We start from the raw sequence: 26134 nt of genomic DNA, 5'->3' as shown, positions 1-26134 counted from the left end.
ATTGTTTTAGGACTTGGAATAATTGAAATATAAATGGAATGCTGTCACTACAAGATTAAACAATAATAGTAAAAAAAAAAAAAATCAGCAAGAATATGTAAGAAATATCCTTTCCTCAAAATGAGTTCACAAAACTGGTTTCTTCCCTACAATATTAGAGTAGTTGTTCAAATATAAGCAATTTTTAAAAGAAAATTATTTTCTAATGCTAAAAATATTGATGATTTTGTGGTGCCTTATGTATCTGCTAATCTCCTGAATTAAAAGTTGCTTAGTACTGTAACTGAAATGTAGCCTTCAAACAGTAGCAGAACTTGATTACAGATGCATTTAATTGTTTAGGTATCATATGGTCATTGCCCTTCCATTTATTTGAGCTGCACAATCTTTTCCTTGCCACGTAGAGGCAATGTCTTCCCATTTGTTACTAAGTAATCCACATTAAAGCCTATTTTTTTTAAGTTTAGTGAAAGTCATCCTTGCAAGGGGTGTAAGTCCATTCAGAATGAGGTCCCAGGGGTAATGCTGATGCATTTCAATTAAATACGTTCCTGCTAAAGTAGACCTTGACCATTGTGACATTTTCTGAAAATAAAAAAGTGTGCGCATTTCAAAAATTGTTTTCTATAACCTGCCAGTACAACAAAGCATTTTTTTTCTCATTCTATTAACTTTATGTAAGCCTGAGATCAGGTTATCATAAACAATGAGCTTAATTGGTATGTAAGCAAGGATTTGCCTTGTTTTGTAAACTGACATGAGGTGTAGGTTCAGTTATCAGTCATACTGTCCTAACTTGTTCTCCTTTAATTAAAAAGTAAATAACAGTCATGGCATTGTATTCTAGTGCAAAATGCCGAGGAAGACTGCTTCCTGAAGATATTTATTATGCATGCAAAATGAATTTAGCAAATACATAAAATGCAAATATATGAGGTGAACATGAAAACGCACTTTCCAAAAGTGAAAGCTGAAAACTGAACTTTTTAAGTGAATATATTGCAATTAAGAATTCTGGTCCTGATTATGCATAAAAAGTCTTGTTTAAAAGTTTTTACAGGACACATCTTAGACTTATGAAAAGTACTTAAGTTCAAAGCAAAACAGGGTAGTACAAGATGTGAGTAGAAGTATAATTTTGAAACCTTTTGGAGAAGCAGGCAGGTAGACAGCATGTGTTACCTAACGTCATATTTGACCGGACTCTTTTCAGTAAGGGCCCAAATCTAAAAATTTTCCTGGCAAGTTCTTGTAAACTTTTGCCCAAATGGCAATACTTAACACTTTTTATTAACTTGGATTAGTTCATTATTAGTATCTTTGTAATCATAAGAGTGCAAGAAGTTTTGCAGAGTAGACGTTGGGTATTGCCTTTACTGGAAAATGAAAGTGCACTGGTATAATATATGGGTATTCATGTAGTAATCAGTGCAGACAAGAAAAAGGGAAGGCAGCAAAACCCTCCCAAAACAAAAGCATGTTCCCAGGGCCTATTTGAGCTGTAGCTGGGAATCTGAACTGAAGAAACCAGATAGGAGGTGGTTCATGGTTTGGATGCATGGGCTCTGTTGTGGCTTCGAGTGAAGTACAGTTTCTGTAGTCCTAAGTTATTCAGGTAACTTAAAAAGCCCAAGGTGTTCCATTCTACCATCAGTAGTGCTTCCCCAGTTCTTCTATTTCATTTAAAAACAGTAGTAGTTATTGAGGGTTTTTTAACGTTCTAATCAAAATGGCCTTCTTTCTAGGGCAAACTGAAAAAGCAGTCATTATGAAGGTCCTGAAAAAAATCTGCTAGGTGTTAATTCTTGCCTCTGTGGTAGATGACAATGCTGAAAGCTGAGGTAAAGCTTTGTGCAGTGGAGGCCACAAAAAGAAACTGAAATTGGTCTCACTGAGTTTCTAGTTTTTCCAATCTAAATCAGAAAGTTTTCGTTTTGAATCCCTTCTCTAATACGCACTGAACATTTTGAGCTGGGAAAAAGTGTTTATTTAGTGCATGGAAATATAGCTGACATTTGGAGGCAATGTTGACATAAAACCTCTTCCAGCTGTACTTTAAGACCTCATTTAAATCTATTCTTTCTTTGTGAACTGTAATGGTGGGGGGAGAAAGGAAGTTAAAATATTTCAATACTTTTACTCAAAAAGCTGAGTAAAAAAAGAAGTTAAATATTTTTAAAAATCCTTTAAAAATAGCTTATAAGATGTGAGTTTGGCTCCAGGGAATTGATACTAGTCTTCTTGAAGAAGGTAGGGACCTACTTTTAGGACAATTCAGTACCACTGTTTAGAGGAGGGAAACAAAGAATTCCGATCAAGTTGAAATCATCAGAGCTGACCACTACTACACAAGCAAGTTCCAAGAATGCCTACTGAAACAGAGACAACCCAAGAAGTTAAATATTCCTGTCTTTACATGAAGTCTATGAAAGAGCTCTGATTTTATGTCCATTTCTCATTCATGGTTCAGGTTAGTCCTACCTACTACCACATATTTTCTAGTGTGGTCTTCCAACAGTGCTCTTTTAATTGCAAGAATGACTTTAAAAGCCTCATAAATTACAAGAGAGTAAACACATTTAAGTTTCCAATCTGAAATTTTAGCAGCAGTTACTTTAAAAAAAAGGATACAAGACAGTAAAACCTGCTGTCCTGGCTCAGCTGTAGCTTTTCTTGCTACTCAGGCTAGCAAAAGAATTATACTTGATCTGTATATTTTTTGTCAACTTCAATTTTCATTTTAATGACAGGAGTTATAAATAGAAAAGAACATTATTTTGCATTTAATATTGGAAGGTGTGGATGTTGGGGTCTCTGAGGTTTAGATGGGATTTGTCAGGAAGTGATGATGGAATGCAATATCAACAAAAAGGATGCTAAATCTAACATAAGTGTCGCATTTTGTAAGACACTAGCTGATAACAAAGGGGAAATATTTTATCTTCTTCCCAGTGTTGAAATGGTTCCTCTGTTTCAGAGGAACTCTGTTGAAACAGACGAAATGGCTACAGAAGCAGCTGAAGGATTGCATTTGCTCTCTGAAAAATAAGATAAAGTAAACATTCTTCATCATTCTCGAGTGTTTATTTTCTACCTTTATAACACAGTCCTCATGGTTAATTTACCAGCGTACAGATTACGTTAAAATAAATTACCTACCTATACTGAAGAATCTTAGTTTTACATCTATGTCAGATACAGTTATAATACAGTGCAAGAGCAGGCTGTTTCAAATAATTATTTTAAAAAGTGAAGATACCTCAATCCCTCTGCTGTGTTCTAGAGGTAGGTTAAATGTCTGCTCCCTACTTATTTGTGTTGGGTAAAGGCTTGATGTGCTTGATGAGCCTTATCTCTGGTCTGTGTTAACTGCTTGAACTGTTTTTATACAAAAACGTGAATTCATACAGTGGATACAAGCAGCATAAGGCATATGGAACAGCAAAGCATCTTGATTAATTTTTTTTTTAACATCTCCTATCTTAAGTACTTGTTGAAGAGAGATTTCCATGTAAGGAGAGGGTGATAATTAAAAAAACTTAAATGTACATACAAAGCAGAAGGGAGCCTCAGTCAGTGATAACAGGACTCATCTAAAAGCATGCTTGAAACTTTGTCCTTCACGTATTGATAATTATCTTTTTAAATCTTGATATTACGCTTTACAAAGGGAGTCTTAAGGATTGTGCAATAACTATTACAGTCTTTCCTATAATTACACATGCAAAGGCACATTTACATTAATTTTACCTTCTTAGAAATTGTTTCTTTTCCTGCCTTGTTTCTAAATAATGACAATTGTAAAGTTACCTATCTTTGAAAAGCTGAAGTCTAAAAGTAATGTCCTGGAAATAAATTTTATGCTTTGTTTCTATCTGATACTTACTTCTTTAGGAAATACTTTACATTAGAATTAAACCGCTAATTGGTTGTAAAGTTTTGAATTCAGTGTGTTATATGAAGAAGAATCAAGACAGACTACTCGTACCTCATTGTACGCTTTCTAGTACATTTTTGTCTTGATAAATATTCTAATCGATATTATTTGGAAGGACAGTTTTCCTCATAAATATGAAGGTCATATCTGCACTAGAAGACATTTGAAAATAAAAATGCTTGCTCAAAAGGAAAGGCTTAATTCACTACTACAGATACTCAGGAACTGTGTTCTCCATGCTGTAACTTATGCAGCAACCTAAGTGCCAATAATTGGTATCTTGTGTTCTCATTCCCCATTTTGTCACATACCCTTTTTAAAGATAGGCCATCAACGAGGAGTTGCAGATTGATGCTTTAGGTATGGAAGAAAAGATCATATGACTGACACTCTTGCTAGTGCCTGTGCTATATCATATAATTCCTTTCAGAATTTTTTGCTTCATCCTTAAAATCTCTAGACTGTTTTATACCCACAGACTTGTTTGGGAACATGTTCTAAAACATCATTTTTGATTGCAAAGTTACTTCCACTAACTCAGCCTAAATGCTTTCCTGTTTGCTGCTGTACCAAAACAGCCCTCTCTTGGGGAAGTTATCTGTTGGGATGAGTTTTTCTCTCCTGGGACTTTACAGATTCGAAGCACAGAAGGAGGTTGTCATTTCAGTGGCTGTTTTATGTAGTCTAAAGAAATCACGCTGCCTTAGGCATCTCTTGTTAGAATCCATTCCCCTGGTTATTGTGAAGGCTTTTCCAGTTGTGATTTTGTCTTCTGTGAATGCTGTAATCAAGCTTGTATACCTCTAACTACTGGGAATGAGAGTATGCTGACTCTTAAACATGCTCATCAAGATTGGTAATTCATCATTGTTTCTTTCATCACCTATTTATATTGGAGCTCCTGGTCATTCCCTAATGAAGAGCTGCTGGCTTGCACCTGAAGTTGTACACACTGATTCTATTGTTTTCCTTTATTTTATTATTCCAAATCTTATGCATGTTCTGAACTTATCTTCCAAAATGGTCGTATTTCCTATTTGTATGTCATCTGTTGTTATGGCAAATCCGCTAATTAGGTTTGCAGAAAAAAGCAGCTGATAAACTCTCAAATGTTAAAGCTTCCTATCTATAAACAACCTTTTGTTGTTACTTAGCCAGGTATTTTACTAATGACCATCTTTTGTACCTTGCACTAATGAATTAAGCAACCATTGTATCAAATGTGGAAGACCAGATAAATGAGAGAGAACTTTTCTAGCCAAATGAAGTGCAGCATATTGCATTAACAGAAACCATAAATCATAAATTTAGTCTAATACCTTTGGCAGAACCATAATCTCATAATTGTGTATTGTGTTGTCTTCAAAATTTGTTCGAAAGGCCTTTCGTACTGCCGGGGGAAGACTGTCATACTTCTTTTTCCCCCGGCTAAAGTTGTTGTTTTTTCTTGTGAACAAATTCTACATTTGCTATTCTCAAATCATAATAAAAGTAGGTATTTGGTCGTTTCAGATGGCACATTAATTTCATAGAGATTTGCAATTTGCTTCCACATCAGTGGAGAGAACTTTATATTAGCTGACTTGGCATTACTCATCCGTGGTCATTTATCTGTCTTTGTTCCAAGGGGTAGTACTATTTATGTGCATTAACATTGAAGTGAAAAGTTCACTCAGTTTGGCTGTGTTGGGATTATTCTACGACTAGCCAATAGTCACTGTTCTGTTTGTAATACTGTCTTTCACCCTGCACCCCCTACCCTTTTGTAGATCCAAATTTTCAGTTTCTGATTTAATTTCTTACTGTTTATCAAATGTATCCTTTTGAAATTGGCAGTCTAGTTCCAGAGTACTAAGGTTTAGAATGTCACTTAACATAAAAATCTGACCATAAATACTAAATGCTTATTATGACCAATTAATCTAAAGTCTGTTGTTATTTATAAAAGCAAAGCGTAAAATCAAGAGTATTGCCTTTATACACAGCAAATTGGTTTATAGATGTATGACATGACTATTCCTCAGCATTCATAAGTGGATGGAGTTTATGCCAGTCTTTTCCATATACACCTTGATATTATGGCCTACTTTAATTCCTTTTTTCTCATTCCCTTCTTCCATTCTGTTTCCTATAACTGGACAAAAATTATGAAAAGTTTAGGTATCTTGCTATTAAGAAAGCCTGCTTTTCTCAAATGTGACTTGATTTGTTCATTGTATCACGTCTTTTTTCTGTCTGTGCCTCTCAGCTTGCTTGGGGCTTTTCAGCACTGTAAGAAGCAGTAATATTGTTCTATAGAACAAGAAAGTTACTTTTGTCTTCGTTATTATCACGGACAGTGGCCAAAATCTGTTGACTAACACGGGTCTAAATTGTGGGATCTGCGAGAGGATGAGTCTCACTGTAAGCTCCTAAACCCACGCCCGTTTTCAGAACAGACTAAACCAAATCTGCAATAGAATATTAGTGTGAAATCCAAATGAAAAAAAAAAAAGGGGGCTTTTGATTATCATATCAAATAATGATTAAGAATTTTTTTTTGCCTTTTCAGTTCTGTTTAATACCTGTAGTTTGCTAAGGCTAATCAAAGCCTTATAGAGTCAGTCAAAGGATGGAAACAGCTTGCAAATTTTTTTTTTGCATGCGTGCATTTGCTGTCTCTTTAATTTTTGGGACCAACTTGGAAAAGAAAGAATGAGGAGGAAAATTACTTGTTCCAGGTGAAACCCCTATCCTTGTGTAAAATGGAAGATATCTGAAAGAGAAATAAGGAATTACGTGTTTTATTTCCACTGACAATTTCTGTTGGAAATAAGTTTCTTAGTTTAGAAACTTCTGGTAGTTTTTGTCTTTGTTTCCGATTTGTGTCTACAAGTTGATTTAGGTAGTATTAAAAAAAAAAAAAAAAGGCAAATCAAGGAGATAGCTGGTAATATGTGAAGAACCTCAGCAAGAACTATGGGGAAGGGCTTGAAATTTCTATTGAATTTTATTTGTGAATTTTAATGAAAGCTAACTGAAAATACAGTTCTTTGTCCAGTTCCCACTTAAGCACCTGACAGCTTTGATTAAGATGCAGTGCTGAGATCAGACCTAGCATAAATTTTACTTTGAGGAGTTAAAAAACTCATCACTATGTTCCTTAATTCGTGTGTCTTTATATTGTATGTTTTGATATTCCAAAAATAGGGTGGTTTTTAGCAGTTGCAGTAATTAGCAGGTAGAGTAGCACACTCAGCATAAAAGAAGTGGAATAAACATAAGCATTTATGAAGTATTGAAGGATTTTTGTCTTTTTGAATAAACTCTGCCAACTCTTATTTTTAATGAGGATCAAATGATACTGTAATTTTTCTACACATAAAATAATCTAACATTAACTAATTTCATGTGTTACAGTCACATTCATTAAATGTTTCGGACAAACTTGGTGTGTATTAATTTGGACAACATGTATTCACAGACCTTTGATTTAGAAAATAAATTTCATGCAGATCCAACAATAAATCAATGAATAAGCGTGTGTAGGATAAGGATCACAAAGAAAAACAATTATGTTGTGTGCTTTAGACAAGATTCCGGCCTTGTATATTTGAGTGTGAATCAAGAGAAGATAATTTACTTACATATTTTGCCGGAGCTTAGGTTTTTTAAGGGTTTTAGATGGAATGTAATTAAAACTGGTATTTCAGAGTCTTCTGGGGGTTGCTCCTCTTGCTCTGCTCCCTTTCATCTTACACCAGAGAGAACTTTATGTATGTGTTGTATATTATACATAATGGTTTAAATTACATTGATGTATAATTTAAATTTATCAAGCAGTTACTCTGATGATCATCACGTAGAAATTTGAACCAGGTACTGGTTTAGGATTGTCATGCTCTTATATCAGGTCTGGATTTAGTCTAATAAATCTAAATGTAATAGAGAACCGGGGCAGAATACCTTTTCCATTAATAAGCTGCTTTTAAAGTTGAACATTTAAGAGCTTGAATGTGCATTTAACCTCCTACACTTTGTGTGAGTCAGAAGTGTTTTACTGCAATGTAAATCTTTTGCATAAAGTAATTATCTTCCCACTCTGTGATGGGGAAATTTATATTAACTTGAAGTCTGAGATACGTGAATAAAATGTCCACCTACCTGCTGAGTCTAGTCTATATTTTAGTTTGGGGTTATAACACAGACAAGTGAACAGAAAAAGAGGCATTCATCAATAGTTTCGTAACATTGCAGTTCTTTGACCTCTATTTCTCGTGCTGTTGAATGCTGCAATCAACTGTTATTAACAGACTGAAATGCAAAGGAAGTTAAAAGAATTATATAAGTAAAAAAGAAGTAATCTTTCTACGCAGATTTCCATAATGCACCATAGAGTCCAATTTGAAGGCTACAGGTTAGCTTGGATATGAAAAAAGCAAGAGAAAGATTTAGCAGAAGTAGAATTAAGTTTTTAGGAAATTGTATGCCACTTATTTTCACAGCATGGCTCTCCCCTATTTGTTCTTTCCTTACTTTACCTTATGATCATCCATTGTGTACTGTTACATGTGTAGCATATGGCGTATGTACCCTCGCATGTCCTATAGATAAATATTTTCTTTCAAGGATTTAATGCATTGAAAAGAGGGTGGGCACCATATAAAATATTTGCAGTAATACAATATTTAACTTTGTGCCATTCAGTTTAATCAGATTTTCCATGTGTGTTGATTAAATCAAAAAGAAGTGACCTGTTTCTACTTCAAGAAAGTCTTGCAAGAATTTAACAGTGAAACAGCAGTCGTTCACCAGCAGCTGTCTATCTGCATGCTGAAGATGGCATCAATAATGCACGAGATAACATCTCTAACTTGAAAGAACAGTAGGATTGGCATCAATTTTGCTTAATAGAGCATCATACGCAAACTAGACAGTGATACCTGAAGCACTGACAGCATCCATTACATTAAAATGTATATGTCTCTTATTTGGAAGCGTTCTCCAAACTTGACAACACTTTTTTCTTTCTAGTGTCTGATTTCAGTTGCACTGAGATTAATATTATTTTTCTCCTATTCTCAGAGGGTGATGAGACGGGAGTGATGGATTGTCTGCTTGAGGCCTTGCAGTCAGGAGCAGCGTTCAGAGATCGCAGGAAACGAACACCAAGAGGACAAGGTAAGATGCTTTCTAAAAACTTTTAGTTATGAACTGAGTGGGCAAAAGTTGTTTTGCAAAGATTTACCGACAATTTTCACTTAAAACCATTGAGCTATTGTTGGTCCTTGAGCCACTGTGAAACTCAGCATGTTCTTTGTGATCACAGATTTTTAACTTGATAGCTCCATCTTCAGATAACTATGGGCTCGAAGATAAGACCAAGGGTTCCTGTTGTGTTTGAAATGGCTTTTAAAACATTGCTGCACAAAGTATGTTTGTCTTAATCTTTAAAACCGTAAATGTAATTAGTTAATTGTAGGTGGCACTGTGAAAAATACTAGCTTCTTACTGGAGTAAGAGTTTGGGCATATAGCTGGTAGTCTTTTTCAAGCACTGGTCTTGGACATGTTCTGGTTTGGTTGGAAGCTATGGTGTGTGTAGTCATAGAAGTCAAGTTACAATAAAGTATCTTCACTTTCTTGAGGGAGACAATAGCGTTGTACTGAAATTAGTCTGGTTCTGGCATAGTCTGAACGATTACTGCTTCCTGCAAATTTGGTTTTGAGAAAATTGGAGAGAAGGCTGAGCAACTGCAGTGTTTCCTCTATTCACTTCTCTGCTTATGATACATAGGCATACAGTTGCATACAGTTTGTGAACTGCATTTAACTCTGAATTTACTTTCCATCAAAGCTCATGGAAGTATACTGTATTTTGAAATTTTTCATTTAAAACATCTCTTACAGTAAAAAATACAGTCTTAAAAATGTACAGTTGAAAAGCTACAGTTATTTGATATAAAATCCAAATCTTATGTTGGATATGTGCTGCTAAAGGTTGGGCAAAATGGAGTCATCTTAATTTATAAGCCAGCCATGTATATCTACCTCATCCTCAATGAGCTAGGGTTGGATTCATGTTGGCTGATTAATTATTTTTTTTTTTTAGAGGAACAGAAGAGTAAAGGCAAATTCTACTACCCTCTTTCATCTAGCTAGCAAAGATGGTATATAATTATTCTTAATTTGCCATATGCCTGATCTTATGGAAAAAATAAAAATAAGTTACATAATTTGTTCATACTAGGAAATGAATTCTGCTACAGTTCCAGTACCATTCTTAATTCAGAGCTTGTTTCTGCTCTCAGATCAGAACTGAAAGAACTCCTCGATCAAAATGGTTTTTTTCCCATATCTTGAGAAATATCAATGTGAGAGATGGTCTCTCTGTGTTGTGGCTTGAGGAGAGATTTGTCACCCAGTGGTGACAAAGAAAAGCTTCCCAGGGACCAGAGGAGATTTTGCAAAATCTGCTGCAGCTGAGAGAGCCAAGGAGATGACTGAACCCAGGTCCAAAAAACAGTGACTCCTCTGCAACAATAGGGGGCAGAGCTGATTAAAAATCTGTTTTATTTCTCTTCTGTTTCACTTTCTGTGTGTTTGAAATGTCATTGTGTCAGTTTATATTCTAGGGGGGTCTGGTGTTTACATTTAAGGAGTTGATTGGTTTGGGGGAACTTCTTGTGAGAAAAAGTCTAGATAATCCGTTCCCAAGCTCTGGCCATCTGTAGGTCTTCTCATAAGCAGATGAGATCATTATGTAGAGTTCTCAGGGAGTAGCTAAAAATTTAGGCAGGAGGCAATAAATGTTAGTCCCAGTCAAGTATCTGATTTAAACTACGTAAATTTTCTCATGGGATTTAGGAACATGACACCTAGTCAGTAACTTGTCTACAAACCAGAAGATACTTAAAAATTACAGCTACAACATCTCTACACAGTGAACGATATAATTAAAAAAGCAGGGACCACATTTACAGACTTCAGTATCTCCCCTTAAAAAATTGAAGGGACGATGACAGTTTTCTCACTGATACAATCAATAGACTGACTGTTCTGGAGGGTTTCATCCAGTGAGATTTTTGTGAACAGTTAACTCCATGCCTCCAGTGGTTCAGTGTAAGGAAGAAAAAGTAAATAAAAGCTGTGGAAAGAAGAGGTTGGGGGATTTCTGGGCTTGCTGGGTCATTTGGTTGTGACTGGCAAGCATATAGCAGATGTGAATTTTTAACACACAGAAAAAAGTAGGTGCTCCTATTCTGAAAGTTAGAATTGGAAAGCAAAGGTCTGAGCTTGAACTTACTCTTGGTAGCCATCATGGTCTGAGAAGCCTAATTGTTGTTTTCTGCCTGTTTGGACACAGATTTCATTTTTCTGTATCAGTTATGGCTTTTTCACTCCCCATATCAGTAGTTGAAATTTAGTGAGGAGAAAAAATGACATTTGCTTGGTAAGAAAAAAAACCTTTTTGTAGTTTTATTAATTGCTTGGTAACAGGTAGCCCCTACAGAAAGCCTAAAACCAAATCAAACTAAAAAAGCACGAACAATAAAATGGATTCTTGATCACCTTGACTGAAAAGGAAAAAAACCCCACAACTTCCCAAAAGAAAAACGTCTGCATTGGCATGTGTTCACTGCCAGCTTTAGGTGAGTAGGTTGGACCTAGGAGGGATGGTGTCATTTGGATAACAGAGGTCCAGTTATTACAGGCCTACCACTACCCCCGCAGAGGGTCACTCTACCAAAGCTACCTGTTCAATTAGCCTTTTTTACAGAGGTCACTGGTGTACCTTGTAGCATATATTTGTGCTCACATGGTCATGTCTTTAAAATATTTAAAGAGTAAGACCCAGACTGACTGGGTAAAGGATGGAGGTATGCAGGGAATGGTGTGCTGTTTGTCTAGCATGGCAGCCCTAACGCAGGGGGAAAGGCTCAATGTCACAGTTTTCCTACTGGGAAAAAATATTTTGGTGAAATGTACAGACAGGTTTGGAAAAGTAAAACTCATTTAAAATATGTTTAGCTGTACTGTTTTTGTTTGTTTGTTAAGCCTGTAAATGAAAAGCTACACTGTAAAGGGTTGCATTATAACTATAGGCTTTTCCAGTATAAATTTTTTTGTTATCAGGTCATGGAAGCAATAATAAAAAATTTCTGTCCTCCCCCAGTTTTTCATTTCATTGTACTCTTACGTATTCCTTGTTATGTACACTTTAATGTGTAAAAAAAAAAAAAAAAGTCTGTGTGCTTTCTCCTAAGCTTATTACTCTATTGTTTCTGGATTTTAAGTATAACATTTGTCCTTTCAGTAGTTTGCTTTGCTTATAGAGGCTATAAAATAATAATTAGAAATCAGTTTCTAGAAATGTTGCTGCTTCTTCCAAAAATATACTTGCTTTTTGCAAGTTTGCTAATATCGGAATGAGAGTGTAATAAAGAACATCATTAAGTGGCATTCATCACAGGGTACCAGTTTAAAATGTGTGTCCAGCACTACTATTACACCAATTATCCCTGACCTTTTTTTCTGGCCTTGGGGAATGATATTATTAAAGATGACTGATTCAGGAATATTTTTTCTCTAATATTAGTTTAAGCAAATTTCTACACAGACCTAACTATTCTGTTAGGATTCTTTCTGTTAAGCTGCTATTTTTTTTGCCGTGGAATTTAAGTTTAATTCTTTCAGAAATGTTAATAACTAGTGCCCTCTCCTATGTATCCAAACTATTGCAACTGCAGTGATAATATGTGCTATTATTTTTGTAGTCTTTCACTACCAGGAAAGCATAGCTATAAGAAACACGCATGCAGGTTTTTTCTGCTTTAGATTTCAATGTAAAGCATATTTACCCAAGTATTTAATGTCATCTGTTAGTACATAGGTTTGCATTATTTTTTAATCCATGAATCAAAATCGAATCAGTGCAGTGAGATGCATAGTAGGCACAGCATAGTCTGAATTTGATGTTATTGAGAGTTGCTGCACTGTCATTACTATTTCCGTATTAGCAGTACACCTGGAAAGAGAAAGAATGAACAAACCTCCCTTGTTCAGTCTCAACGCCAAATTTGAATCTCTTACGCAAGCCATCTGAAGTGCTGCCACCACTTATTTAACTTAAAGATAAAAAGGAGTTGAAGCAATGGAGTACTACTACTTTTTGATGACTTCTGATAATTTTCAGATGGTGTTCGGACACTTCCTTTATAATATGCTTTTTTGAAAAATAAAAATAAAATAAGTGCATATTTTACATTGAAGTTCATCAGAAGTCTAATAAGGTTATAGTTTTAGGAATTTTGTCTTCCGCTTGAAGACATGGCTATGCTTGAAATTAAAGATTGGCTTCTATGTTTAACTTTGCATTGATTATATTAAACAAATTCTTGAGAGGTAGTTAGGTTTCTGCATGCATTATGCGTATTTTCCTGAACACATTCAAGTAAAAATCTTCAGTCGGAGCATATCTGCTTTACTGAAAGCATTGTGAATCATTTTGAATGTGGCAGTTTTGTAAATGAAGTGACTTTTGCTGTGCTTACACCTGGCTGTGAATTGGTGAGAAGGTTTATCAGCATTAAAACCAATGTGGTAGGTCCACTTCCAAGGATCGTGAGTTGTGCTCAACTGAAATAGTGTTTGAGTAGCCTTGTTTGCTGCCTTTCAGTCGAACAGTGTGTCATCATCTTTAAGTATCAGGTATGAAGTTAGAAATATCCATGACAGACTATAAAAATACTAGTCTCAAGTTTAAAAACCCTGTATGTATTTTAAACGTATGTGGCCATCTATTAAACATCCCGCGGTAAAGCACTAATATTCCTGTTGTTATGTTCAGCTAGCATCTAATTTTTTTAATTTTCTTTTGAGAAGCTGAGTGTTTACAAGCATGTTTTGCTATCTCAGTTATATAATGGAGGGTTTTTGCTTACAATCTGGAATCATGGACTAATGAGACTTACATGTATGATCTAAGTGCTTTGGAATTACCGCAACTATAATAGCAAGAACCAAGCAAGATCACCAAAAATATATTTACTGGTTTTGCCATCAAGGCATTATTGTGAGATTTAAGTTTGCTTTTATTGCTAAATATAAATATGTGTTGTATAAGGAAAATCTATTTATAGTACTATTCAAATTGAGTCTTAGCAAATTACTTTAGTCCAGAGAGCTCCATAAACAGTCCCAAAGCTATTTAAAAATAGGTATTTGTGGTGTAATCTGTTTTTACTGTGTATGCATTTTGGCTTATGATTTTTGTAATTAAAGGAGTAATATTAGATAATGTATTATTCTGGTGGCTTAGCATGGAAGCCACAGCTGTAGTGTGCAGAGGTTTTACTTGGCATTTCAGAGGAATTCTACTGAGAAGCAGGGTGAAGGAGAAGTGATGAAGCAGGGAGGGGAAAAATCAACTAAAGCAGGTATAACTTCCAGCTGGCTGAGACTGGATTCTCCAGGTCTTTAGATAGACAACACCCTTCAGCATGAAGGGAATGAAGAGGCTCTGCCAACACCTCATGTCCAATAAGTGTATGGACATAAAGACAAAAATTGAAGAATTGTATACATTTGAATAATGGTTTTCACCCGTGTCATTACGTTAATTACCCTTCTCTAGAGGAAGTATTGAAGATTGATTAGTTGTCTTTCAAATTGATTCTCTGATCTTAGTATGCGTGAGATTGTTCACAGGTTTATAAAGAGTGTGTGGTAAACCAGATGTAGAGAAGTTTTACTGTGAACTCTAGACTTTGCATGTACTGTTGCTGCTTTGTCTAAGTCGTTCGTTGCCACTTTAGATTTTTTTTTTTTTTTTGGTGAGACAACAATTTTATCTGAATAAATGAAAATATGCCGTGAAATGGCATTGGCATCTACACGTTCTAAAAAATGTCCTTCACAAAGATGGTGCTATATAAATGTTACCAATTACATCTGCGTTTGTCATTCATCTGAAGCATTTAAGAATTTACACGAGGCGAAGGAGAGTTATGTGCCCCTTGCTTTTATTAGTGTGAGTGCTTCAGAATGCATTTCAGCATGGTATGAAAACTATTCTCTGTAAGGGCTTCTGGAAAAGTGTTACATAAAATTTTACACTGGAAGTATCAGAACATTTTTTTTCAAGTATTTTAAAAAATTAACACTGGTGTTACTTTACTCATCAAATTCTCCTAAGATCCCAAAATACCAAGTTCTGATTTTTTTGTGACTCAAGACATAGCAGAGTCTTCAGAGTTCATACAGAGTGTATATTAAGGAGTTTCTTTTTTTGAGGGTTGACTTGGCACGGTTGCTTCTGAAGCTCTTAAAAGTCTTTAGAATGCCAACAGCCGTTTTGAATGTCCTACGTTGTGAAATAGATTTATTTTTTTTTTAGAACTAAAACAAAGCTTTTCTGAGAACCAGAGAATTGTTCTTAGTAACCAACCTTTCTCAGAGAATAATCCAGAAGGTGGCTGCCAAGTTCATGTGGTGGAATTTTGTATGAGTTGGAAGTCACCCACAGTTCTGATTTTTTTTTTTTTTTTTTTTTTTTTTTTTCATATTCACACTGAATCTGAAAACCGTTCTATTTTAATGAGGTATGTCTTGCTCGATGTTAAGGCCTATATTTCTAGAGATGGATAGCTGAGTTTTGGCTACATCTGTATGCAGTAGCTGAAGTTAGCGAAACTACTTTTACGCACAGAGAAAGGATGTTCATGCATTCATTTACCAACTGCGTGAGTAGTAATAAATGCTATGCAAGGCTACCTTAATTTGCATTTAGAAATTTGAATTTTCTTTGTCAGCGCTGATGCTGTTATCATGCAATTATTGCGAAACACTTCTATTTGAAAAATTTTCTACTGCAGTACTGTTCACTGAGGTAATACACATTGGCTTTAATATTTTAATATATATACATAATGAATGTAAAGGAAAGGAAAGAGGTGAAAATCGCTGTTGCAGTGTATGACTTGGTAGCAGATTAATCTAACTGACGTTAGGTCAAAATGGTTATTTTGCAGATAGGGATGCTTTCTCGTCCATCCTGTCCTAGGCACGTAGTGTGGGATTGACAGTCCTCTAACCTCCGCACACAAACACCATCCCAGGTTTTTTTACTAGTGGTTGTCACGTTGACTGTAACAACTTCATTAGTTTACTTTCTGCAAAGACAATATTCACCCTCTGGGTTATGATGTAACAGAACAAATAACGGAAATTCTAGTTTTCTTGTTGCATTATCGAGAGAAAATGAGATTCTCTGCTCAGCATACCCAAAATCATAGTATGTAGTTACAAAGGGCTGATACCGTCTTAGCAGTAGACATATATTAGGAGTTAGGCAGATATATCATTGTGTGAGAAGCCAGAATCTCAGCTGCTGTGTATTGTCATAACTCTTTTTACTTTACTGATGTTTTTAGTTTAATAATATGTGACAGGTTAATGTAAGGATCTAAGACAGGGTGTCCAGTGACAGAGGGGCAAGTAGAGGCCAGCAGTTGGAGAAAGAGGCTAAAAAGATTTCTAAAAATGATAGAAAAGCTCTGCCAAGAGAAAGGAGTAGGACACTGCATATGGGCTTGACAATGTAATCCACCAACTTTGCTTTTTTTTTTTAATACTTTCTTTTCTATTTATTTTTACATTTTAAGTCCCTGATTCTCAAAAAAAAAAAAGTCAAAGTAACTTGACTGTACCAGTCTGTACTGTACCATCTTTGTCTTAACCACTGTCTCCAGCAACTTGTTCATACATTTTTACAGTACTTTATCTGAAACACTTTTGCCCTGAAACCATTGTCTTCTATTTTTCAATTACTGTAGGTTCTCGCTGTTTTGTGCTTTTTATCTGCAGCAAGGTTTGTTAATAGCAGTCTAATGGATTCCTGCCCTACCCCTCCATGTTTTATTCTGAAGTCAAACAAATGATGAGTTTAAAAGAGGGTATTGGTGGTATTACTCTGTATTCATTGTGTTGTCTTTATCTGAAAATCTGAAAGCTCTTTACAGAAGTGGGTGTTACTCCCCCTTCCATCATTTAACAGATGAGTAAACAAATGCCATCGTTCTGCCATCTTTCAAAGCTAGTGTACCTGAGCACTGGTGCTGGAAGAGCATTCTTGCTCTGGCAGCCTTTTTTTTTTTTTTTTTTTTTTTAATTTTTTTTTTATTTTTAAGCTTGTAATAAAGTCAATGATTCAGTTTCACTTTGTGGCTAACCCAAACCTTTGTTCGACTCTCTAGAGGGTCCGTTCATCATGCAACAAGCTGTACCTAAGTCCAGAGTGTATTGCAGGCAGAAGTAGGCTGAACAGCCGGCCAGTCTGAAGTCAGCCAACTACCAGTCATTTTTCTGAATGCTCTTTAGATTTGGCTGAGGCAGTGCTGATCCCAGCCCAGTGAAGGTCTTTGGAGGCTCTGAAACACTGCACTAACGCAACTATTTTGGCTTCTGAGCGACTTGCAGTGCAGCAGAGGCAAGTTCATCTACTGCAAAAGACCCAACTGGCAGTCCTTTCATTTCTTTATTATAGTTAAAGGAGTAAAAAATTCTTGTATGTGTATCAAGAAAAGAAGTTTAAAAAGCATTAAGTAGCATCCTTTTTAATCAATCTTTTAGGAATCCTGACATTATATTTGCATGTAAGTTTTCTTGGGGCTTAGCATGGAACGACGCATTACAATTACTGTGGAACTAGAAAAATGTCTCTGCAGTATTCCTAGCTTAATGCATTTTTGTATACAGTAATAGCTGAAAAGAAAAAAGTTGAAATATTCAAACCAGATAGAACTGTATAGTTCCACGCTATCTAGGGAAACATTCAAGCTACTGGCTCACGATGGGGGAAAATACAGCATCACTTTCAGTTTAGGAAAGGGTCATATGCATTCTTAAAAGCATGGCATCAAATGCTGTCAGTACAGTGTTCAAAGGGGAAGAAGCAGCTTATAAGAAATCTAAAATGTTAATCTGTGTGTGTATTTATAAAATCAGGAGTTTCTCATTGTTGAAGGGATCATTCTAGATAATGGGTTTGCATAATCTAAACAGAGCAAAAGTCCTTTTGGAGGGGCAAATGCCAGAGCGCGTGACAGAGATGCCTCGAATAGGCACTGCTGTGTCTAACTGCAGCAATCATGAGACTTGCTGGATGCTGTGCTTGTTACAGACCCTGGGCAATTGCTGCATCCTTTTCCCCGCTGGAGCAGACAGTGTTTCTGTCTCCTTATAGCTTAAGTATCTTGTTTACTTCGTGCAGAGAAGGAGAAATCTCATTTTATTTATGTTCAGCTTCTTCCTTGCATACCTTGTTGAGATTTATTGCATGGTGGGTTTGGTGATGTCTTTGTAATGGCCACCTTCAGCAGTTGGTTGAACGCCTTTTTTAGAGAAGTCAGCTGAGACTAATTTGAGGGCATGACTATTATTTTTTTTCCTCAAAAGTTTCACCAACAGGGAAGAAACTTTACTAGTTTCTTGTTCCGTGTAGCATTCGGTACCTTAGTTTTTGGGAGAGCTGAGCAGTTTCGGTGTATTAATCAATCCCTTATAAGCTTGTCAGTCAATATTTTATTTTGTTCACTGACTTGTGTAATTCTCACTTAGCTTAATTTTTATAGAACACTGTTTCTAGACAAACATTCATAATTTCTGATCTAAATGTGCTGGAACTTATATGATACTGATCAAGTTTCAGTGTTCCTATTAAGATTTTCATGCAAAAGAGCAATTTTTAATGTATTTTTAGCATACTGATTAAGCTACTGAGCTGGAGAGTACTATTGCAAATACCAGATCAAAGAATGGAAGTCAATGATAGACAACAGAAAATATCATGAAACAGAAGAATTTGCCTGTGAAAAACTAGAATGGTTTAGCTGAGGAAGCAAACTAGTCTTAATTAGAGTTATAGATAAGACTTTATATCATCTGTGTTATTCTTCTCTATGTTTAAATTTTTGCTGCTATTGTGGTGTTAATTAGAGGCATGCTACCGAAAAACATACTTTGATCTTTATAGCTTATTACAAGTGGAAGATTTTACCAATTTGGGTGTATAGATTTTGTAATATCAGCTTGGCCTGAATTCGATTTACTTTTATGCGTCTACGGATTTTGGAGAAATAATTTTAGGGAGGTATTTTGTGTATTGGCAAGTTGTTGGCTAGCTTTGTACTATAATTTTTTATTTTTTTTTTTTAATCTTTCTCCAAAGCATCTTTGGCTATTCATTCTTAATATATTGGGCTTAAAAGACTACAGGTCTGACTTTGCATGGCAAAGCATTTTGTCTGATTACGTTTCCTACTGTTATGCTGCGGGCAAGTTTAAATTTCAGGGAGCATATTGAGACCTGGTCAATCAACATTTTTAACACAACTTCATGTCAGTATCTCCATTACGTTTCTGAAACTGTAGCACAGGTGGTTCCTCTAATTATTGTGCATTATTGCCTCAACATAATGTAGCTGAGCTGGTACCTTTGTAATATATGTAGTTCTAAATTGCTCTCACATCCTAAAAACTCTCAGTGCTGGTTAATTGTAATACATCTGTATTGCTAGATTGTTTCACTTTGAATCTCTTACATTTTAAAGAGTGCTACAATTAGGGTAAAGTTATTTTTATGATTAATAAAAGCAGATGTGAGATATTGATGATGTAGGTTAATTATAATTCTGATAGTGATATATTTTGAGTAACTAATTCCAAACCCTTGAATGATCTGCCTGATTCTGTAAAAATCAAGTCAGCAACCTTGAAAGAGTTAGTTCAGTTTAGTCCTCAAAACATGCTGTGGAATACAAGCTTTGATGTGATTTGTTGTGTTTGTCTCAGTAGAAGATCTCTGCATATCACAGTCCTGGTTTGTGTTTTGGAGGAAAAAGTGCTGTAAGATTTTGTGAGAATATTATAACTACTGTATCTATCAATGTGTGCGTTAGCTCATCCTCTTCTACCCTCTCATGGAAGTATATAACATCATAATATTGTTATTTAAAAAACATACACATACTGCATGGTGTTTTCCAGATGGATGTCTAAAAGTAAACAAGATACTGGAGTTCTTTGTGTTAGATCTATATCATGTTTACTTCTCATTTTGTCTGTGATTTCTGGGGTTTTTCCTTCCATTTTCTGTTAATGCAGCAAGTATTTCTTCTGTTGTTCAAGAGGATTCTATTTAAATAAATGTAAGTCAGGTATACAAAATTGTACAACAGTGTCTATGTGCCTGTAGCTCCATGAATATATTACTGGAGTGGAATGTCAGCCTTTCTGCATTTTTTCCTACAAATTTAAGTTAAAGAAAAACAGACAATATCACACTGAAATTGGGAAAATGTTCAGTTATTGTGAGGATTTTTTTTATTTATTTTCAAGTGAACAGACTTCTAAAATAATAGGGGAAAAAAAAAAATCTTGGTGCGAAGGCTCTTGGGCTGAACAGTTCCTTAGGTCAGTCTATAGAAGCTGTCAGTCAGACTAAGCAGACAAGAGAATGGGTTTGGGGGTTTTTCCTCAGTAAAAGAGGGGGGGAGAAATAACCCAACTTTAAGGGTATACAGTGTTTTTCTTCTGTAATCAAGTTACATTGTTAAATTATGTTGCTTTAAGATCTGCAAGAATTATGGATAAAATTGGACGGAGGACGCAAAAGGTCCTTATGACTTCATAGAGCATAGTTTGAGTTTGAATTCAGTTGATTTGAGAACAGAACAAATTTCACCATTACTGGGGCTGATTGATTAAAATCTAGCAAGGTGTTGAATCAACTATTTGGAAATTAATTAATGATTTCCTTACAAAAAAAAACAAACCAAAAACCAAACAAACAGTATCTGATGATTCACTCCTGCAAAAATATTTTATCACTTTGTCAGACATTCAAAAGATGAGTCATAATTTCTTTACATGTAAATACTGCTCATTACAAGGTGGGTTTGACAAAAGCATATTTTATTTTTAAATCTTCTTTACTAGAGTGAAAACCTTAAAGGGAGATTTGCTAGAAGTTTCATTTCTTCTCCTAATGGACAACCACTCTGAAGGAAGCTAGAATTATGTTTATGGAGTCTTCTGAATATTTTTTTTCTGTTGAAGTAAGATAGAGTCTATTACTAAGGAATATACATTTTGGAAAAAGAGGATATCTCTTCACTGAAGGCAATCATGATTTTCTTTTAAAGCAGTAGCAACGCATCATCTAAGTGAACAGAGTTTGAATCTATTTCTGTGTTGTGCTTAAACTTCTTAGGAAAATTTTTTAAAATGTCTTGTTAAAGAATTTGAAAGTTTTGTAGCAGTGAGGGGAGACAATTTAGGAATATGTATAAGCTTTTAAAAAGCTGTTTTAGCAGTTTGCTGGAATTGCATTGCTGTTAGAGCTCTTATTGTTAGAAAAGTAGTTGAATGGATGAAACATTCAAAGACAAAGCAATCTAATGGAACATAAAACCTGTCGAGAAATTGTACTTCATTGTATGGAGATACAGTCCAAGGTCTGCAGAAATTTCTGTAATTCTGGCCACGTAAAGTATAACGGAGGATAAAATTACATCATGAGAACAAAAAACATAGAAACATTTTGTACTCAGTGGTGTATTGGTTGTCAGGTATTGAAGACATATTGGGAAGACACGATGCACCACGCAAATACATGTATGGGTGAGCTTGTAGATAGGGACTGATGTGAATGCATAGCTGACCTTGTCATTTGATATTAAGGCTGCACATTTGCAAGTGGCACCTGTGTATTTAAATATCCACTGCAACATTTATCTCTTGCCATATGGGTGTAAGATGGTATATGTGAGAGGGAGCTCACATGCACATATGTACAGCTTTGCTGGTAAAAATAGCCTGAACGGCTTCAATACACTATATTCTGCTGGTTTTTTGTCTTCCAGAATAGCATAAATGATGTGGGGTTTTGCTTTGCTGGCGTATCACAGGAACTTTTAATGTTCAGAGAGCTTTCTGAAATAGTCTCTGTGACTTTTTTTGCACTGAAGCTTCATGTAATATCAAGATTGTTTTTGAATTATCACTGGTAGTTTTCTGTATACAGGTCATTAGATGCCATCCTTTGCAGATTTAGTTCTCCTGCAGAATTTTGGCAAAAAATGCTCTCTGATTTCCTGCGATTGTTTCATACTTGCTTTGCCTACATACCTGCAGTACTATTTTCTTTCAGGATGAATACACTAAGGTCTCGTAAATAAAAGTAAAACTTTACATTAAACAAATTATTATAGAGCAGGGAAGATGACTAACAAAACATAAAGCACCTTGTGTTTCTTACTAAGCAATTGCTCATGTTCTGCTTGAAACCTCTTAGAGCACTGCATTTATTATGCTGACTTATAGGCAATTCTTCTCTTGCTTGTAGCCCAGTGCCGGGTTTTGGAGCGCATTCTGCCCTCCAGATGTCAGCAGTTACATCTTCAATACAATTTTCAATTCTCTTGTGTGGCTAGAATCCCTGACTTGGAAAAATCCGTTGATATTTTCAGGAAAGCAGTTTTAAATTGACAAAAGTCTCTATAACTGGAGATAAAATTGGATATTTTTTATAAAACAAACAAACAAACAGCACCATCCCACCACCACCACCCTCCAACACCCCCTACCCCCCAAATCTTTGTTTAGTGCCTTCAAGTCCTGGAGTTTTCCTCTGGCCCATGCAGCCATGAATATAGTAATTAGCAAGCCCAAAAGATAGTTGCAACAGGACAAAAATAGTCTAGAATCTGTTCACATTTTGCTGTGTCTTGGAATTTTCCATATTCCCAAAACATGTCTCCTATGCCCTGCAGTTACTTTACAGTTCATTTGTATTGAAGAACAGAAAGATCAACGTAAGCTTGGATATTTGTGGCTTTTGGTCAAAGATGCCCATGTAGTATGCAGAAGCTTAAAAATGTCAGAGTAAAATGCAAAGTTTTACTCCAGATTCCTTACCCACTAGCTGTCTTCCTGTTGTGTCCTCTTCTAGTGATCTATACTGGAGGAATTATCCTAATGCTGCCAAAAGATCAAAATATTTCAGAAAGGGAAACGGTGCAAGAGGATTCTTAAAGTACCACTAAAACATGGATTTGAGATAGAAGTTTTTGCAAAACTTTGATAATAAGGCAATGTTACTCTGAGCAATTTTGAAGTTGAATCTATTAAACTAAGGACTTTTTTACAAGTTACTTAGAAACGGACCTATTAAGGGTAGTGGGTAGAATACATTTGGAAACTATTGTTGGAACGGTTTGTGTGTTCTAGCATAAAATACTTTTGTAGGGCTTTGGACTACCAGAATTTGAAAACGACACAGCTTATTTTAACTGAAAATAGGGGCTTTCCTTAAAATGTGATTATTTTTTGTCTTCCAAGGATTAAGGAGGACTATAGTAGAATAAATGACAAAAAGCAGAATTAGGAACAATGCTCAGGCTTCCACAGACTGTAACTGCACAACATTTTTAGACAGGTCTTTTAAATTTAGGCCACAATACATTACCAGGTTCTTGCTTACAACTTTATTGGTGTTACAGGGAGTGCCATGAGTCCAGATGCGTGTTGGGTAGAAGGGCTTCTGCTTCAGTTATGTATTTTATGTTTGATTATTCTGTTTATAAAATATGAAGATGTATTCCTTCCTAAAATATCATTTTTGCCTCTAAGTAAAAAAAATAGTTTAATCTTAATAAAAGCAGCCTGAAAACAAGAAAGAAAAAAAAATCGCAGCTCCTGCTATTAACAGCTTGCATTTAATACAGAAACAAGTGATACTGTAGATCACATATACAGTTGTTTTAAGTTTGTAGGAATGTTTAGAAGTAGTTGAAATCTTGAACTCAGTTATTTGGTTACAAAACCAGTGACAAATAGTGACTGAATCTGAACACAAGTTCCATTCAAAAAAAAAAAAAAGCTAATCTTTTATCTACAAATCAAATAAACAGCTGATGTTTTGTAAAGTTTGTATCAGAAATGGAAATGAGCTCAGAAATTTGGTGGTTATATTGATGTAGGTGGTGAAGTGATGTGATCTTGAGTGATAATGGACAGAAACAGTAGAACTAGGTACTTGAAAGACAAGTAAGTGTTGTCAAGCGAATGCATCGTTACTGTTGAAGATAAGTATGTGCATGCAAATGATGACACTTTGTACTGGAGTGACCCTTTCGCTCCCAACCATGATTCAGTTTTAGAATTGCTGTGGGTAGTAGGAAAAAAAAAATCCTCCTTTGCTTGAAAAGATTTTGTTGTTCTCTGAAATGCAGAGAAAACTGGAGGCTGTGTATTCTTCCTCCTCCTTTCTATACTTTTTCAAAAGAAACAAATGTTAATCTGTCAAGAGTAGATACAGAACTCTTAAACTGGACAAATATTCTCCCATCACATTTTTTGTTTCAAGTGCAGTCTTGAAGCTTTCTCTCCTTAGCCAGAAAGCAACTCCACCTCTACTGTTTTGTAATTCCCCTTCTTTCACGAGTGCCCATTTCACAAGTCAGTAATGAGGAAAGGAGAACATCCAGAGAAGTCCAAGGCAGAGTTAGAACAACAACTCTCCTACGGTTACCAAGCACAGAAGATTTCTGTTTCCTCTTTAGCGTTTCTTGCATTTGTTTTGTATACCCTATTCCAACAAGAACACTCTCATGCCACAGATAAACATGTTTTTGTTTCTTTAACATTATCTTTTTTTTTCCAAAAGTGTCTCTACAATTATTTTAGATGATTTTTTTTACCGAAGTTATCTTATAGATTTTATTATCTTTATAATGGTCTTTTCTTCAAGTGAAATTCCTGTTCCTCAATATTTTTTCATAAATTTAGAACTTGATATAAAATAGAAAAAGTACTGGAGAGTGAGATGCATATAGGACTGTGTAACCTTTTGATTTCCACCTTTAACTCTCGTGGTGTAAGCTTTTGTGTGTATATATTTTTTTTAATGTCTTTTTTTTTTTTTTTTTTTTTTTTTGGAAGAGGCTTCATCTAGACCAATTAGGATAAAAAGTTGCATTTACTCTTCCTTCAGTTGAAATTTTTAGGAATAAATCTCTCATATAACTGCCGGCTTTTATTATCAGTATTTCAAGTTAAGTCTGTGTAGTATAGGCTCTGGATTTAGCTTTTTGAAAATTATTCAATACGAATTTACTGTAATGATGGGCTAATTAGTTAAAGTTCACTGAGTTTAGCTAAACATACAGTGTTTGATTTAGAGAGATAAATCTGTGGTCTGTCAACCTTTTCAGACATAATCCTACTTTCAACATTATCTGACAGGTAGTCAGCCCATCAGGCCCGAGGATGTGCTCGGAAGCAGCTCATCTCTTCACTCTTGACTAGTTATTTATCTTATGAAGCATAATTCACAACTGGCATATGGAAAGCGGGGAGGACCAAAGGAAATGTTCCAAGCCTTCCTTTCCTTCTTTCATGCAGTGGTAAATGGTTTGTAGATGTGGCTGCAACTCATGTTTCTGTTTTTCAGGATTTTGTTTCCATGGGAAAACACACTCAAACATAGTAAGTTTTGGTTAATGTAAGCTATCTCTTAGGGCTGTGTATTCTGAAATACGTATATTTAACCATGCTCTGTTATGGAGAATATTCGGCAAGAAATTTTTGTTACAAGTGTTTTTAAACATTTTGCATTTTCAGGATATTGCATAATTCTGAAAGATAATCTTAAAAATGTCTTCACAAGAGAGATACTCACACACTTCAGCTAAATAGGTTTGTTTTTTAATTCAGCTGGTAATCTAAGTTTTTATTTTATTTGAAAGGAAAATGATGAGTTTTTTCTAAATATCTCTTGTTGCTGCAGGCATAGAGAAGAATGAGATTAAATCAGTCATTTACCAAAGACTCTGTCTCTGTCAGTTGGTAGATTTAAGTCGTGGAAACCAGGGTACATGGGCTTCAAGCTCATGTGCTGATGGATGCCACATGCTCACTCTGTGAAAGCAGCTTTCTTGAGAGAGCATTAAAATACCCAGCAGCAACCCCCTTTTCACAAAGCTGCTCAAGTAGTTTGATCCAGAAAGATCTTCCTCCTTGGCCATAGAAGAGAACTAGGTGTTTAAAAAGACCTGAAGGACCCACAAATGTCACCTGTAACTCGACAGAATTTCCTAACAATTCATTGTAGAAGTTGTAACATTTTAGCAAAGTAATAAATTGGAAGGGACTCAAG

General features: G+C 35.4%; 1 protein-coding gene across 3 annotated transcripts in view; it reads left to right on the top strand.

Annotated features, from left to right (window-relative positions):
- The window catches only part of DIAPH2 (diaphanous related formin 2), a 226087-nt gene that overhangs the window by 149846 nt on the left and 50107 nt on the right, over window positions 1–26134 (top strand). For 2 of the 3 annotated variants that reach the window (XM_035898413.1, XM_035898420.1), the window contains exon 25: window positions 9002–9097. In XM_035898413.1, the coding sequence (XP_035754306.1) occupies window positions 9002–9097 (96 nt within the window). Of the gene's footprint in view, window positions 1–9001; window positions 9098–10226; window positions 10279–26134 lie in introns of those variants that run through there. The other variant, XM_035898426.1, reaches the window with a different exon arrangement.

This window comes from Egretta garzetta, unplaced genomic scaffold (genome assembly GCF_000687185.1).
Source record: "Egretta garzetta isolate BGI_Z169 unplaced genomic scaffold, ASM68718v1 scaffold220, whole genome shotgun sequence".
In the NCBI taxonomy this organism is placed as follows: domain Eukaryota; kingdom Metazoa; phylum Chordata; class Aves; order Pelecaniformes; family Ardeidae; genus Egretta; species Egretta garzetta.
Note: the sequence above shows the minus strand (reverse complement) of the source record. Positions and strands in the feature narration are given on the sequence as shown.